At 40.7% G+C, this 16,162-nt stretch overlaps 1 protein-coding gene across 1 annotated transcript in view; it reads right to left on the reverse strand.

Moving 5' to 3' along the window:
• Positions 1-6,135: 6,135 nt before the first annotated feature.
• PDZD2 (PDZ domain containing 2) overlaps positions 6,136-16,162 on the reverse strand; it is a 412,595-nt gene continuing 402,568 nt past the window's right edge. Inside the window, 3 exon segments of the mRNA XM_070357681.1 lie at positions 6,136-8,963; positions 13,967-14,101; positions 15,794-16,064. Coding sequence (XP_070213782.1) covers positions 8,782-8,963; positions 13,967-14,101; positions 15,794-16,064 — 588 coding nt within the window. The 3' untranslated portion in view covers positions 6,136-8,781.

A 16,162-nucleotide genomic window follows, 5' to 3' on the forward strand; every position in this document is an offset into this window, starting at 1 on the left:
GATGCAAAGAGCTGACTCATTTTAAAAGACCCTGATGTTGGGAAAGATTGAGGGCAGGAGGAGAAGGGGACGGCAGAGAATGAGATGGTTGGATGGCATCACCGACACAATGGACTTGGATTTGGGTGGACTCTGGGAGTTGGTGATGGACAGGGAGGCCTGGTGTGCTGCAGTTCATGGGGTTGCAAAGAGTCGGACACAGCTGAGTGACTGAACTAAACTGAACTGAATTTTCAATCACAAATATCAATGTAAACTTGTGGACAGCTTTATGTTTTCCTTTTTTATTGTGGTAAAATACCTGTAGCATAAAATTTACCATTTCAGTCATACTTAAGTGTACAGTTCAGTGCCTCTACTTTTTGTAGTTATGCTGTATCTGTTTTGTAAGAACATAGTCATTATATACACTAATCTCTCCCTTTTAATAAACTCTTAAGTCTTCAAGTAAATACATTCTTAATGCTCACCACCATTCCTTATGTCTATCCAGTCATCTTGCTTGTCTTGCTCTTTTGTTAGTAGATTCTTCTGGAAGGGCTTGTGAGAATAGTATACTCTGGGTTTTTGTATGCTGATGACAGTTTATCTGTAGCCTTTTATTTGAAAGTCACTTTGGATAAAATGGTTGAGGCACAGTTTTTTTTTTTTTTAGTATCTTAAGTATGTTCTTTTTGGCATAAAGCGTCATTGTCAGTGTCTGGTTGTAACATGATTTTCTTTTTCTCTCATGAATGCCTTGTTCTTTTTGCCGAAAGCCCACAGGATCTTTTCCCCCTTGATATTTTGCTGGTAATATTACTACAGTATGTTTTAGTGTTAGTTATTCTGGATCAGTATTTGCAAGTACATGGTGTGTTCTCTCAATACATAGCATCAAATCTTTTTTTATTCTTAAATTCAGGAAAATTAAAGTTTTAGTAATTGTTTTACTCCCTTGTTTAGGCTTTCTTCTTTGGAGATTCCTACTTTTTTCTGGGTCATGTTGCTGTTTTGTTTTTTTTTTTTAATTTCTATTTTTATTTTTTGGCTGAGTAACACGTGAGATCTTAGTTCCCTGATGAGGGATCGAACCTACGCCCCCTGCCTTGGAAGCACAGAGTCTTAACCACCAGACCACCAGGGAAATCCCTGCTTGCATTCTTTATTACTTAACCTTTAAATGTTTCACCCTTTTTATCTTGTTTCTCTTAAGACATCTTATTTATTCACTGTGAATGATTCTTCTGGTCTTTTCTGAAATTAATTTTTTCCCAAGTTTTAATAACCAGTTTCTGAATTTTTCTAATTTCTGTTGATATCTTTCATTCATGTTTTGTGTCATTTCCGTGATGTATTGTGAGATATTTTTCATTGGTTCCCTAGGTATGTCTTTCTGGTGTGCCTTTGTTTAGCTGTAGGGATTATATTGGCTCCTAATGCTTTTTCTTTTCTTATGATAACTTTGTGTGGGATTTGACCTAGATTATTTTCTATTACCCATATTTATATTTTACTTTGCCTATTTTAGAAGGGAGATGCAGGACAGCATAGCTTTTCTGTGTTTATTGTCTAGACTTCCTTCTCTCTTCAACTTAAAGAAACATGGCAGCTTGCTTTCTGAGATCTGGTTCTGCTACTCTACCCGCCTTTGTCTGGACCTTCTTTTTTTTTTCTCTATTCTTTTTCTATTCAATTTTGATCTGTTCCCAGTAGTTTCTCCTCAGTATGGGGCATTGGCTAATCAGTTTTTTAAAAATTGTAGTTTATTTATTTGCACAACACAAGGGATCTTTAGTTGCATCATACAAACTGTTAGTTGCCGTATGTGGGGTCTAGTTTCCTTGCCAGGGTTTGAACTCAGGCTCCCTACATTGGGAGCGTGGAGTCTTAGCCACTAGACCACCAGGGACATCCCAGGCTGATCATTTTTCAAAGTGAAAAAACTAGTCAAGTTTCAGGGGCCATTATCCAGCTGGTCCTCTGAGCTTCCCTGTTGATCATGGGTTAGGGTGCGGGGCTGGGGTGTGTAGCTTGGGGCTGTCACATGTCCTGTTCTTTCCTTGCACATGATCTTTATTCCAGTGGTTTGGCTGTCTTTGGAAGAGGAGACTGTTTTAATTATAGTAGCTTTCTGATGGTGGTGTAAATAGGGCTAGTGCTGAAGTTATTATGCTTTTTTATTTTTAAATTAAAAGGTAATTGCTTTACACAATTTTGTTGTTTTCTGTCACACCTCAGCATGAATCAGCCATAGGTATACGTTTGTCTCCTCCTTCTTGAACCTCCCTCTCATCTCTCTCCCTGTCCCACTCCCTAGGTTGGTACAGAGCTCCTGTTTGAGTTCCCAGAGACATACAGCAAATTCCCATTGGCTATCTGTGTTACATATGGTAATTTAAGTTTCCATGTTACTCTCTCCATACATCTTACCCTCTCCTCCTCCCCCCCACCCCCACGTCCATAAGTCTGTTCTCTATGTCTGTTTCTCCATTGCTGCCCTGCAAATAAGTTCTTTGGTACCATCTTTCTAGATTTCATATATGTGCGTTAATAATATTTATGTTTCTCTTTCTGACTTACTTCACTCTGTATAATAGGCTCTAGGTTCATCCACCTCATTAGGGCTGACTCAAATGTGTTCCTTTTTATGACTAATATTCCATTATGTGTATATACCACTTTTATCCGTTCATCTGTTGATGGACATCTAGGTTGCTTCCATGGTCTAGCTATTGTAAATAGTGCTGCAATGAACATTGGGATACATGTGTCATTTTCAATTTTGGTTTCCTCAGGGTATATGCCTCGGAGTGGGGTTGCTAGGTAATATGGTGGTTTTATTCCTAGTTTTTTTAATAATCTCCATACCGTCTTCCATAGTGGCTGTATCAATTTAAATTTCCACCAAAAGTGCAAGAGGGCTCCCTTTTCTCCACACCCTCTCCAGCATTTATTGTTTGTAGACTTCTTGATGATGGCCATTCTGACTGGTGTGAAGTGATATCTCATTGTAGTTTTGATTTGCATTTTTCTAATAATAAGCGATATTGAGCATCTTTTCATGTTCGTTAGCCATCTGTATGTTTTCTTTGGAGAAATGTCTGTTTAGGTCTCTTCCCCACTTTTTGATTGGGTTGTTTGTTTTTCTGGTATTGAGTTGTATGAGCTGCTTGTATATTTTGGAAATTAATCCTTTGTCAGTTGTTTCATTGCTGTTTGTCATGTTTTGTTGGATGATTTTTGTAGCCAATTTTGCTGAATTCTAATAGTTTTTAAATTGATGTGTTTGTGCTTACATGTACTGAGATACATCTATGCAAACTGTGTATTTTTGTTCCTACTATTTATACCTCTTAAAAAACTGTCTAATTGTATTGGCTTGTATCTCTAGAATGTTGTTAGTAGTATAGTGTTGCTCAGTCGTGTTCAATTCTTTGTGACTCCATGGACTGTAGCCCACCAGGTTCCTCTGTCCCTGGAATTTTCCAGGCAAGAATACTGAAGTGGGTTGGCATGCCCTCTTCCAGGGGATCTTCTCAACCCAGGGATTGAACCCAGGTCTCCCACATTGCAGGCAGATTCTTTACTGTTTGAGCTACTTGGGGAGCCCCAGAATGTTGTTATTCAATAATAATAACAGTGGACATCTTTTTGTGTGTATTCCTGACTCTAATGGGAATGATTCTGGAGTTTTCCATTAAGAGTTTGAAGCAGACTTTAAAAAAAATGTCTTTCAAAAGATTTGTGTGTCCTACTGTTTATTAATTTCTTAATTTTAAATCATTCATGCATTCCTGAGTTAACATCACTAAAACTTGGTATTTATTATATTACTTTATAATTAGAGTCTATTGGCTAACATTTATAAATTTTTTGTCCATTTTCATTGTATTCTAAGCATTTTTCAAGTTAAATTCACCTTCAGTGTCACTGACTTGTATAAGTTGATTTGATGCTGCTTGTATGACTTTGGGTTTGTGAAGGTGCTCTCAGTTTATGTTCTTAGTTCTGCCAGATCTCCTTTGATCTTCTCTTTTTTGGTCTTGTGCTTCTTAGTAGCCTCATTCTCTTTGAGTGAATTGAGAATATAAAACAGTTTGTGTTTATAATTTTCTTCTGATTCCCAAGGTAATCCTCCAAATTACATTCTTTAATCTGCCTATTGCATAGTTTTAACACCCTCCCTCCAACTTTCCTGGTTCTTTCATAAGAGGCTGTTTAATGGAGGAGGGAGGGTTCTATTGAAGCCTGACATTTGGTCAATAGTTGGTATTTCAGCGCTCTGTGTTTAAGCATTGTTCAGTTCCTCCCTTAGGATGAGAAAGTTGGATACCAGCTGATTTTAATCTTTATTCAGAGCTACCTCAGCTGCTTTGAGGGGATCAAGAGGGAGGGTGTGGCCTTTATGGGCTTGGGCGAGCAGAGGCTGAGTGGATCAGTTGAGCCCTTTCCTTGCAGGAACCTGTGTGGTAGGGGCTCCCCTGAGAGCAGACCATTCCTCCCCCGTTAACTCCTGTGACCCGCTGAGGCTCACGGGGTGCCTGGGAAAATCAAAATGAGACTCAACGTCTTCAGCCTCCCCTTCCCTGCCATTCTGCGGAGTGGAAATGGCTTCAATTCAGGGTGCTTTCTGACCTTTCTGGGGCTCACCATCTGTAATCCCCTTTCTTCAAGTTAAAGGCTTTGTTGACATTCTTTACATTCTTCAGAACTCATTTCATAACCTTTCTTTCTTCTTCAGAGAGAGTTGTATCCCGTTTCATTGTCATTTTGGTCTCCCTTTATCGTGCATGGTGTGTAGCCTTCGACTTTCATAGAATGGGTTTGTGGCTATTTCTATACTGTGTTAAAACTCTCCCCCAGGAAGAAGCTCTACCAAGTGTAGCAGTGGACTGATTTTGGAGGCTATGTGGAAAATTGGACAGGCAGCAGGGAGCCTGTACGTCCACAATTCGGTGATACAGAGTGGGGCCAAAATTATTACAAAATAGCATTCACCAGTTTCTAAATAAATGGTGTGAAGAATTGAGGATACAGCTGCCAGCTGGTGGAGGGATGAGAAGCAGATCTGCAAATAGCAGTGGAACCCTACCAGTGGGGGCACTGAGTGAGGACCCGTGACCCCTGAGTTCCTCCGGTCACTGAGGCCAGGTCATATGCTGAGTCCTATTCTGGGATTTCTGTGAGATGCCATCTTGCCTGCTTCCTTGGGCTACTCCAGTTTGGTGTCTGCATCTGAAAACCAAAAGCGCCTAAAATAAAGTAGATGCTTTTAATTTCACTCTAAAGTAAGATCCTAGATCACCCAAGTATTTCTGGGGAGCGGGTAGAAAATGGGTAGGGTTTTAGGAAAAATGAATAATGTACTCATTGTGAAGGAGAGAAAAAACTAACAAGGAAAAACAACTGCAAATAGCATCCAGTTGAGGCCGAAACCCTGATTTGCAGCATCATCATACTGTTCAGTTGTGAGATTTTCCTCTAGGAATTGGCACGTAGGCACCAAGAGGCTGGCTGGTTGAAAGGATCCTGGATTAACCTGGGTGAAGGCACTGTGCACCTAGTGAGCTGGATGGAGATTGTTGTGTTCTACCATAGGGTAGTCTAAACAGAGAAGAAGGAATGCAGGGGGAATGGTTTCTGAAGATGAGAAAACTGACAGTTGGTTAGGGGCCTCCCAGGTGGCGCTTCCCTGCCTGGTGGCTCAGTGGTAAAGAATCTGTCTGCAATGTAGGAGACCTGGGTTTGATCCCTGGGTTAGGAAGATCCCCTGGAGGAGGGCATGGCAGTGCATTCCAGTATCCTTACCTGGAGAATCCCATGGCCAGAGGAGCCTGGCAGGCTACAGTCCATAGGGTCACAAAGAGTTGGTCACAACTGAAGTGACTTAGCGTGCACACTAGGGATTAGAGGCCTGTTGAAATTGGAGAAGCAGGGGAGTAAGCTCCAGGAGGTTGTAAAGGTGTGAGCTGTGTGATTTATTGATTTCAGAGGTGGAATGGATTTGAGTGTGTGTCATATCCTAGGTGTGACCACGGAAGAAGAGGGATTTGACTTCTTTTGCCTGTTCCTCTTACCCATTCAGGTCATCCGTATTTATCTTCATGTTGTAAAATGTTATTCTATAGATGCAAAACTAAAAACACAAACAAGTAGTAAACAGTGTTTATTTTCTTAAAATTACTTTAAAAAGGTTGTTTATAGAGATGTGGATTTACATAACTTGGCGACAACATTTTAAAAATGTACAGGCTATTTTGTATTATTGCACTTACTCTTTCATAATATATAAGGCATTTTATTTTACATAAATAAAGGATAATGTATAATATCATACAACAGGTGTGGTGCCAATTAAGTCAACCCTAAAATTAAATGAACTGTGTATGGGAGGATAGAAATGAAACCCAACTTACTTCAACCTTCACGGTATATCCTTGCAACTACGATATACACACTGTAACAAAATTACCATCATAGCTTATTGGATGACTGACTGACCAGCTAAAAAAACCAAAACAATGGAAGTTTTAGTAGGACAATACCATTAGTGTTCACATCAGGAAGTGTGGGAATTTATTAGACTAATTAGAAATACAAGTCATGCCTTGGACACTGACAACAAGTAAATATCTTTCTATCTTAGGGTCAAAGTTTAGCTTTTGCTTCCTCAAATTCTAATTGTCGAATTCCAAGGGGAGCCTTCTGGTGAGGTCCACTAGAAACAGCTGATGACTTGAATATGGTTCAGTGAACCAGAGGGCTACCCTCACACTTTTTAGTTACGAGGGTTAGGAACTCTTAGGAGGAGAGACTGTTTCGTTGCTTCAGAAGCTCCTGTCACACGGACTGTGCATTTCTATGCAGGCACAGCTAGAAGAGTAGAGACAAAAAATTTTCAGCGTGGACTTCAAATCATCTCTCATTTAGGCAAGAAAGCAGAAGCCACAAATCTGACCCCAGAGACTTAAAAACAATCTAGCATGCACCTTGCACTGACTTTCTATAGTATCCTACCTGGAACTGTAGTAGTGAAAAGTAGAAGCTAAATTAATCAGGTCTTTCTAGCAAACTCGTGAACTACATTCCCTTTTGTATAACCTGTTTAAAAATGAGGAATCTGGGCTCACACCAGCCAGATAACTCAATCCCATCTGAGAACCTCCCTGGGCCAGCACCACAGAGGTTTACTGGGATCAGTCACTCAGAAATAGGTTAATTAAAGAAATCGCCCACATAAAACCTTGGCGTCACCATGCATGCAGGTATGCAGCTTCACCCGTATTCTCAGCACTCAGTAAGCTGGTTTGTGCCACCTGAGCATGTGGCCTGTGACCACCCAATTCTGCCCCTTTACCTTGAAAGACTGACTCCCCCTCGTTCTCCATCTTCTGATTACATTTTAGTAAATGAAGCTGACGAGGGTCTGGATCGTTAAGAAAAGGTACAGTACGAGGAGAGGCAGGCCCTTTTGGTGACCAGGAACAGCAACATCGAATGGAAACAGTTACTACAAAGAAGCTGGTGCTTCAGAAGGAAGAGCAGCTGGAATGAGTGTCACAAGCAAGCGTGAGTCACAACTGTGTTCTGCTGGGAAACAGTTTTGGCAAAAGAGAATTTGCAAAACAGCAAAACAAAAAGAGCAAAAACTTCAGTCACTGCAGAGCTATGTCATTACTCAGGTCAAGGTCAGGAAAATTGATCCAATGGTTAGAAATGTTACATTTCTTAAGCTTATTGAGAAAGGGGAAAAAAGTTAAAAAAAAAAAGTCCTCTAAAAGGATTATTTTAAGCTCCTCTACTTGGATTACAATCCAAGGATACTAAAAAAGATAATTGATTTCTAAAAATTTAGCTTAAATTAGTGGTTGGAGAGTACATAAAATATAAAAATGGAAACTCAGTGACAATGGTATTTTTGCCTGCTCTTTCATTGACCAGTCTTGAATTTCAGCATTTATTCAAGACAAGTTTCAAACTGGATGTAAGGTGCTTTCAGAGCTGGAACTTTCTGCTCATTCTAAGCAGCTAAGTTCATGGCTATTTAGTACAGTTTATCCAAACTGCATTCCTGTAAAATTGCCTTACGACGTACACTTTAGATCATGATCAATACTTCATGGTGATCAATAACCACCAATTAAACTATGCAGCCATATGTTGCACATTACACTCACTAAAATACCACTTTCTGTATTTTGCTTTTTCATTTTTGGATAATTCCTGAGCCAACCTAACCATTAGGTCATAACTGATTCTCTTTGTTCAAGGGTCATGTTTTTCTTCTCAGGATAACAGACCCTTAGCTCCTTCCACTGAATGTGCCTAAAAGCATTCTGTCATTTACTTACAAAATTATATAAAACTAGTCCTTTTAGTTGTGACAGCTGTGTTGCCCTCAGACTTTGTTAGATCCCTAATTGCCAGGATTGACTATGTTGGGATAGGTGGGAGGAAGGATTTGGAGGTCTCACTAAATGTTTCAAGTAAAGAAGGGCATGCCACATCCTGTGTCCCCATTAGGAAACATGACAGGAGGGGACAGGCACTGGAACGAAGTGGACCCTCCCAGCCTAAGTGATCCAGGCAGAAGGCTTAGGATTTCAGCTCCATGGCTGCTGCTTCACGTGTGAGCAAAAAAAGCTGGGGAGTTTGATAGTCTTCCCTGCACCAGTGCTGCTCTGTTGTTTCAGGAGCCCATGGTTTAGAGAAGTCATTCTGATTTGCCGAAGAAAGGAATTGAGAAAAGGAGATTCCAGGTTAAAAAAGAAAAAAAAGTAACAAGCACTGTTAGTGCCACTACCAGTGCTTGCTGCATGAAGAATTCCTGTGCTTTCTAATTACTAACTGCACAGGTCCCTCTGGGACAGCCTTCATGATATTCCAGGCATCGAAATGCATCAGCCCCACTAGAGATTTCCCGTTAATGGCAAGGATTTCATCTCCAGCTTCTATTGTTCCTGCTTGCTCAGCTGCACCACCTGTGAGAATAAATACAGAATGATAGCAGGGAACTTTCATAATATCTAGAATAAATTCCAAGTAAACTAAAAACTTTAGCGAGAAAAATCTCTAAACCATGTGCCTGCCTTTAATCTTAGAAGGAAATTTTTCTTAAGACACACAAAACATATACTTAGAAAAAGAAATGTGGCCACATAAAAAAATTCAAATCTGTAACCCCTCTTCCCTTAAACATAATCAACTGACTAGGGGAAGATATTTTCATTGTATTTAGTCAACAAATAGAATGGGGGTTACTGTTCAGCTGGGCTAAAGATCTCCAGATCAATAATCAACCCACCAGAAATCCAAATGACCAATAAAAAACAAGTTCAGCTTCTACTTCTTAATAGATATTGGCTGATATATCCAACATGCTGAGAATTAATGAGAATTATATACTCATCAGTGACCCGCAGAGATACTTTTTACTTAAGAAAGCTTAACATATTTCTACATGAAGCTCTGTTATGGCAAGTTGATGAGCTTTGGAAAAGACAGGGTTTGCATCCCCTTCTATATACTCTTGCACATAAACATCTAAAACAATCATATTAAAGAAGAAATGCATGGAAGAAAGGACATTGAAAGAGAAAAATACCTAAGTTTGAAAAGAATTTTCTCAAATGTTTAACTGGATCTCAAAACACTGAGCAGATAGATCTTTTTGTCCTAGATTTTTGAAAATCATCTTTATTATTTGAAATGATAGTTGATTATAAAGACAAAATAATAAAAATATAGCCGGAAGAAAGGAAGTTCAAATGCAACCCACTTGAGGACAAAACACTTTATGTTGTTAATGACAGATACTGTTATCGGAAAAGAGATGAGCCCTCACCGATGCCAGGCCTACAAAGAACAAGGAGACTGAGTTAGTCCTAATCATTGATTTCTCAAGATACACATTTTTGGAAGTCTCAAAGCACTGATGTCTAACAGACCCAATCAACACGGTGTTGGCATAGTTCCTGTTGTAGGAATATTAACTAAAGGCCCCAAGCAGGTTATCTGGAACCATAAATTTTCTGGGTGTTCATCTGACTCTAAGGATATATGGATTCCAACCAACAGAAGGCTGTGAGTTAGGGGCTGTAGGCAGTCACATTGGTTTGGTCTCAAGTCTGTGACTTCAAGCAGGTTAAGGTTTCTTAAAATTTCATTTTTCTCATCTGCAAAATGATGTTAACCTATCTTGTTCCCTCACTAGGTTTTTACAAGAATCTAATGAGATGAAGCAGATGAAGTCCTTGATGAACCCCTCAGTGCTGTGCACATCAGAGGTTGTGCCAGCTTTTGGACTTCTTATACACGAGAGAGAAGTAAACCTTCTTGTTTAAACCATTGTTGTTTTGGGTTTTCTGTGACCTGAGGCCAAAGAGAATTCTAATTTGATCAGGGTGTGTCTATTCATCGAGGTTTTAAGAAAGTATCTTTTAGAATAGTTTTATGCTTTTTCCCCAAAAACGTCTTGCATAGTTTTTGTGTAGCACACTTTCAGGCGGCTTTCAGTTGTTACTGCGCATTGGTAGCTTACAGGACTGAAAGCACATCTAGCTGTTTTTCTCGTTCAGCATGGTTTTTGAGCTGGTCCTGGTTAATGGATATAGATCCTACTTGCTTCTTGAATTGCTGCACAGTTTTCCTTTTTATGGATGTAATGTATTTTACTCATCATTTTGCTACAGACAGAAATTTAAACTGTTTCATAGTTTCCAGTTTAGCAAGCACTGCCAAATTCTTCCCCAGAGAGAGGTACCATTAGATACACTTTTGAAAGAAAAGTATGAGTGTTCTCCTTCCCTACATCTTGCCAACATATCGTATTATGAGATTTCTTATTTATGGCCAACTTGATTTTAAAAAGATGATTCCTAGTAGTTATAATTTTCACCCAATAACTAATATTAGTTTGAGTATCCTTCCCTCTATTTGTCGACTATTTAGGTTTTAACTTTTGTCTATTTTCTGTTCATTTCATTTACCCAGATTTCCCTATATTTTGTATTTATTATTGAATTATAGTTATTAATATATTCTGGAATTAGCCTTTTGTTGATGTAAATACATTGCAAATATCTTCTAGTTGCTTAGATTTTTATGAAACTTTTTGCTATTTAGAAGTTAAACATTTTATGTATGTGTATAATATATATGTGTGTAATATAAATTATATACTTTTTGTATGATATTTATGTAATCCTATTAGGATTTTAAAACAATGGTTATTGTTGATATACAGGAAATTCTGTTGCTTTTTTTGTATATTGATTGTGAATTCTGCAATCTTGCTGAACTGTTTATATTGGCTTGACATTTGATTCTCTTAGCTTTTTTCCAGTGAGGAAGGAAGAACATATAATTTGCCAATAATGACAAAGTACATTCCTGTATTTCCAGTCTTCATACCTCTAATCTTGTCTTATTGTGTTACTGATATTCTTGGTAAAGTGATGAAAAGAGAAACATTTTAAAAGCAGCCCAAACATAGCAAAAAAATTTTTTTGTAAAGCAGCCCAGACAGTAGTAGTGATGATGTTCTACCTCGATGGCTGATGCTTCACACAAGAGGTTACAAGTAATTACTGATTTTTTTTTCATCAATAAAATCCCTGACCTTCAAGAGAGCTTTTGGGAAATACAATATTTAATTCATTTATTATTCAAAGAGTTTTTTTGTATTAGATTGATATAAGAAATTGAATATTGCTGTATTTTAGTGTTTGGGCTGAAAGGCACAGGAAACCAAGATAAACAGAAAACCTGTATCCATTAAATTTTTAAGTAAAATAAAGGTAAGAAAAAATCTTTGGGTAGAGTGCTAAGCCTGAACAAAGAAACATTCAAGAGGAGGGAGCAGTATAATATTCAGAAATTCTTGAATGCCTTTTCCCAGGAATAAATCTGCAGGCTTGTACACAAGAGCACTGGCAAGGCTTATCTGTGGAACAGGCGCATCTTTCCCTTTCTCTCTATCCACTTACACAGTGTTCATGGATTTCTAGCCTGATGCTAGACAGAGGCCAGGAAGATACCGGGACATCGTCTTTGCTCTGCTAAGAAGGAGATCTCAAGGGCACTCATCTCTCCCGGGGCTGCTTTTCCATTCCGATGCTGCAGATGCCATGGGATTTCTGGGCCTGGCTTCCCGGTCTCCACCCGGGTGCTGCTTTATCTGGCCCCTGGTCTTTTGGCTCACAGGCCAAAAACACCTTATTGAGGGGTGAGCTTCTTGGCTGGCAGAAGCTTCATGTCCTGTGACTGATCACGGTCACCCTTCACTGTGCGTGTCCTAAACATCACCATTTTGCTGTTTTAGGCTCAGTCCGTTTGTTATTCCATCGTCTTCCTCTTCATTGGTGCTGCCCGTCTGATTGTAGTGAGCCAGCTGCAAATTTGCTGTGTGCTTTTTTAGGTTTTCTTATGCCTGAATACTGTTGTTTTTCAACAGTCATGACTTCTCCAAATATTTCTTTTGCTTTATCTGGCATTTGTCATTCTCCCTTATCGCTCAATACCCTTTTGTAATTTTTATCTCTTTATTTCCTTGTGCTGCAGTTTTTAAAGTTTCTTCCTTGATTTTTATAAATTCTCTCCTTAAGGATTTAGTATATGTTTAATTCTGTTCATTAATTTAAATACTTTCTTTGAATACTTAAATACTTTCAGACTTTCTTTCTGCTAATGGGTTTTTGTGTGTATTTTAATGTATCTGCCTGCTTCTTTTGAATACCCTGTCTTTTTTCATGGATAATATTTTTCTGCCCCAGTTTTTTGATGGACGTTCCTGTTTATCGTGTCTGTTGACAATTTCCTCACGTACTCTGTATCCTTTTGTTTAGAGCTCTTGCTTAGGAGTGCTCTTGAGAGTCAAACTCACGTTTTCCTGAACTTGGCTCTCTGTGACCCACTGCTGTCAAGTTAACAGGTGCAGTGTTTCCCCTTGCCCTGGTACCGAGCGTCTAGACACCACACGGCAGAGGCTCGGCTCCTGATCTGTGCCTGTCCTCTGCTTGCCCCAGGGACCGTGAGCAAACAGCCTGTTTCTGGCCACCACTATTTACAGTTTGGGCGTGTGATAGACTGCAAGAAAGGAAGATGGGAGCAGTAGATATTGTTAGAATCATTGGTAAATATGAAATTTCTTCATGCACTTGAATAATAATTCATTTTGTGATCATGGGCAATCCCTAGAATCTCTTCAGATTCCTGAGCTGAATAAGTATATTAACAATATCAATATAAATATATATTGTATATATGAAATCAGTATTGTAATGTAAAATATTACATATAAAATAGCATATGTGGGTTTATATAAACATCATTAGTATAATTATATTAATAATATAACTGCTCAGCTCTGGGACCTAGAGAGAGAATTTTGAGAACTGTCCAAGAGATAAAATACACTGAGTTCATGAAGAGACCTCCTGTCTCCCAACTATTTCAGTGATATCTACTGGCTCACATATGACTTTCTTGAAATTCAGCATTTGCGATTTTAAATGCATATGACCTTGACCAATGTTAAGTACCCCTGACTGGCAGTTCTGATGGCATCACTTAGCTTGCTGTATTCACATCCATACAGCTAGTGGTAAGTAAGAACACGAAGACAGGAACATGGAGTCAGGGATACAGCCTTGAGGCTGGGGGCACAGACACTGGAGCAGACAGCCTGGGTTCAAGCTGGGTTTGGCCACTTACATCGGTGTGACCTTAGGTGTCTGTGTAACTTCTCGGTGGCTCAGTTTCTTCTTTTGTAAAACCCGGATGCTAACAGTATCCATGCTATATAACTGTCATGTGGATGAGCAACATGTGAAATGCTCACGACAGAGCTGATGCAGTAAACCCTGGATGTCAGCATTAAAAACATGGTAAATTTTTAAAAACAAATTTGATTTCCAGATGGAAAGCACTGACATGCACATAGAGAAAACAGGCTCTGGGCCGAGGACTGGGTTTTCTAGATTACCTTTGTACACTCTTTTGACGAGCAGGGGCCCATCTCCAGACATGGATGACTTCCCTCCATCCAGACTCAGGCCCAGCCCGGCCGAGGTCTTCAGCACTTCCACACACAGAGCCTCGTGCGCAGCCGTGCTTCTCCCTGCTGATGACAGTGACCTGAGGCCTGGCTGTTCCCCGAGCACTCTCGAGTCCTGTCCACCAATGCTAAGGTTGGTCTCCCCACACCTGGAGCTGTGCTTCTGCCGTCCCCACCCCTCTGCTTGCCTGAGCACCTTCTGCAAGCACAGACAAGGCACTGTTGCCCAGGCAGAAATCCCTACGGTCAGTGCACAGCTCAGGGTAGACTGAAGTCACGCTTCGGGAATCAGATTCGATTTCCTGCCAGCCTTGGCAGCTGAACATCACAGTCTGGTTCTGACAACCTGTGATACCCAAATGCCAGGCCTCATGTGAGACGTGGCGCTTCCGTCCTCCTTCTGTGAGGGGTACCCCTGCTTCTGGTTGTCTGTCTGTGTCACACACTAGCTGTCTTCATTGCCATCTCCTGGCTCCACTGTGGGGAGAGCGTTTCCGTGGTGATGCCTGCTCCATAGCAACAAGCCTGTGCCTACTTTGTGTGCTAGTTTGGAGAGGCCTGGCTGAGGTCTATCTCGGGGGTCTGAATACAGATTGTAAATTTGCCTTTTATTTCCCTTCTATACTGTACCAGTGAAGGATGTCTTGAGTTGAGTGGAAAGGGCACTTAACTGCTTGGGAGGCAGGGGAAGGACCACAAACAGATTAAACTGTCCACTTGGGGTTGAGACCAAGGTAGCATCACCACCTTTGAATATAACGGCCATTCCTGTGGTTTAAAGAAGGCCACTCCACATGGTCTGAAAGAAACTTACAGTGGGAGGGGCACCGTTTTTCAATAGGTCATTTTACTTTCAGTTAAACAGGAAAACGAGCCCATACTGGAATCACCTGGGAACTGTAAAAAGATACTGGGACCCTATCCCTCACCCCACACTCACCCTCAGAGTTGGACTTAATTGACCTGGGGATTTCCTGGCATCAGGATTTAAAAAAGCTTCCTAGGCACCTCTAACATCAAGCCCGAGTGGGCTGCAGTCAGTGCTTGATAAGGCATAATCACCTTATCATGGGTAAAGCATATCAGATCTGGTAGAGCCCTGGGCAGGGGGATCTTGAAGAATAGGAATACGAAGAAATAAATTTATGCCCTGAATGTGCGTGTAGTTTGGTAACTCTATTAAAGCTGGTTCAAGGCCAGATGCCCTGAAGCTGCTATAGGAATACTTAATGATTATAAATTTCAGGACAGCCTTCTGTATCTGAGTTCCTGAGTCTTACAAACTCTGAAAGCTATTAGGACCGAGTGCCCGGTGGTTTCCTTTGACAGCTTAAGTTTCCAGGATTCCACTGAAAATACACCAAACAAGGAATTCCCTGGTGGTCCAGTGGTTAAGACTGAGCGCTTTCACTCCCAGAGCCAGGGTTCAATCCCTGGTCAGAGAACTAAGATCTCACAAGCCATGTGGCCCAAAAGAGAAAAACACAAAGTACACCAAACAGCTGAGACAGTACAAGGGCAAAGGTTGAGCATGACATGATCTGATAAGTAAGGTATTTGCCGGTACTGGGAAGGGCTTCGGTTTTCTAGAAGAATAAGAGCAAGACAGTGGAGCAGAGGGAAGGCTACGAACACGCCCAACACTGCGGAGGCATCTGGACAGGAAGAGTTTCTTGTTCAGAGGAATCAGTGCTGTTCTTGCCAAAACCATCACAAATAGCTCAGGCCACTGCAGTTGCTGAACTGATTTCTTACCTGTTCCAGGCTCCAGGGGGCTGGTCTTTCTGGACACCAAGCCCTTCCCGTTGGCTGTGGGAGGCTCCTGCCGGCTGGAGGGCCTGGGCTGATCACTCCCTTTCTTGATGACCATGAGGACATCTTTGTGCAGCTGTGCCTGGTGCAGAGCCTTCAGCACGTCCCCGTGGGCTAAGCCAGCCAGTGAGGCACCGTTGAGGGACAGCAGGAAATCCCCTCGGCTCACAGTCCCTTCCTGAGAAGCCGCCCCCTGAGAAAACACCCTGTGGACCTGCGACGAGGAGAGGGCAGAGCCAAATAAGTTTCTGACGGCAAGTTTTCCATGCGATACCAACACTCGGTTTACCGAAAACATTCCATGTGAGAAAC

This window comes from Bos mutus, chromosome 20 (assembly GCF_027580195.1).
Source record: "Bos mutus isolate GX-2022 chromosome 20, NWIPB_WYAK_1.1, whole genome shotgun sequence".
Classification (NCBI taxonomy): Eukaryota; Metazoa; Chordata; class Mammalia; order Artiodactyla; family Bovidae; genus Bos; species Bos mutus.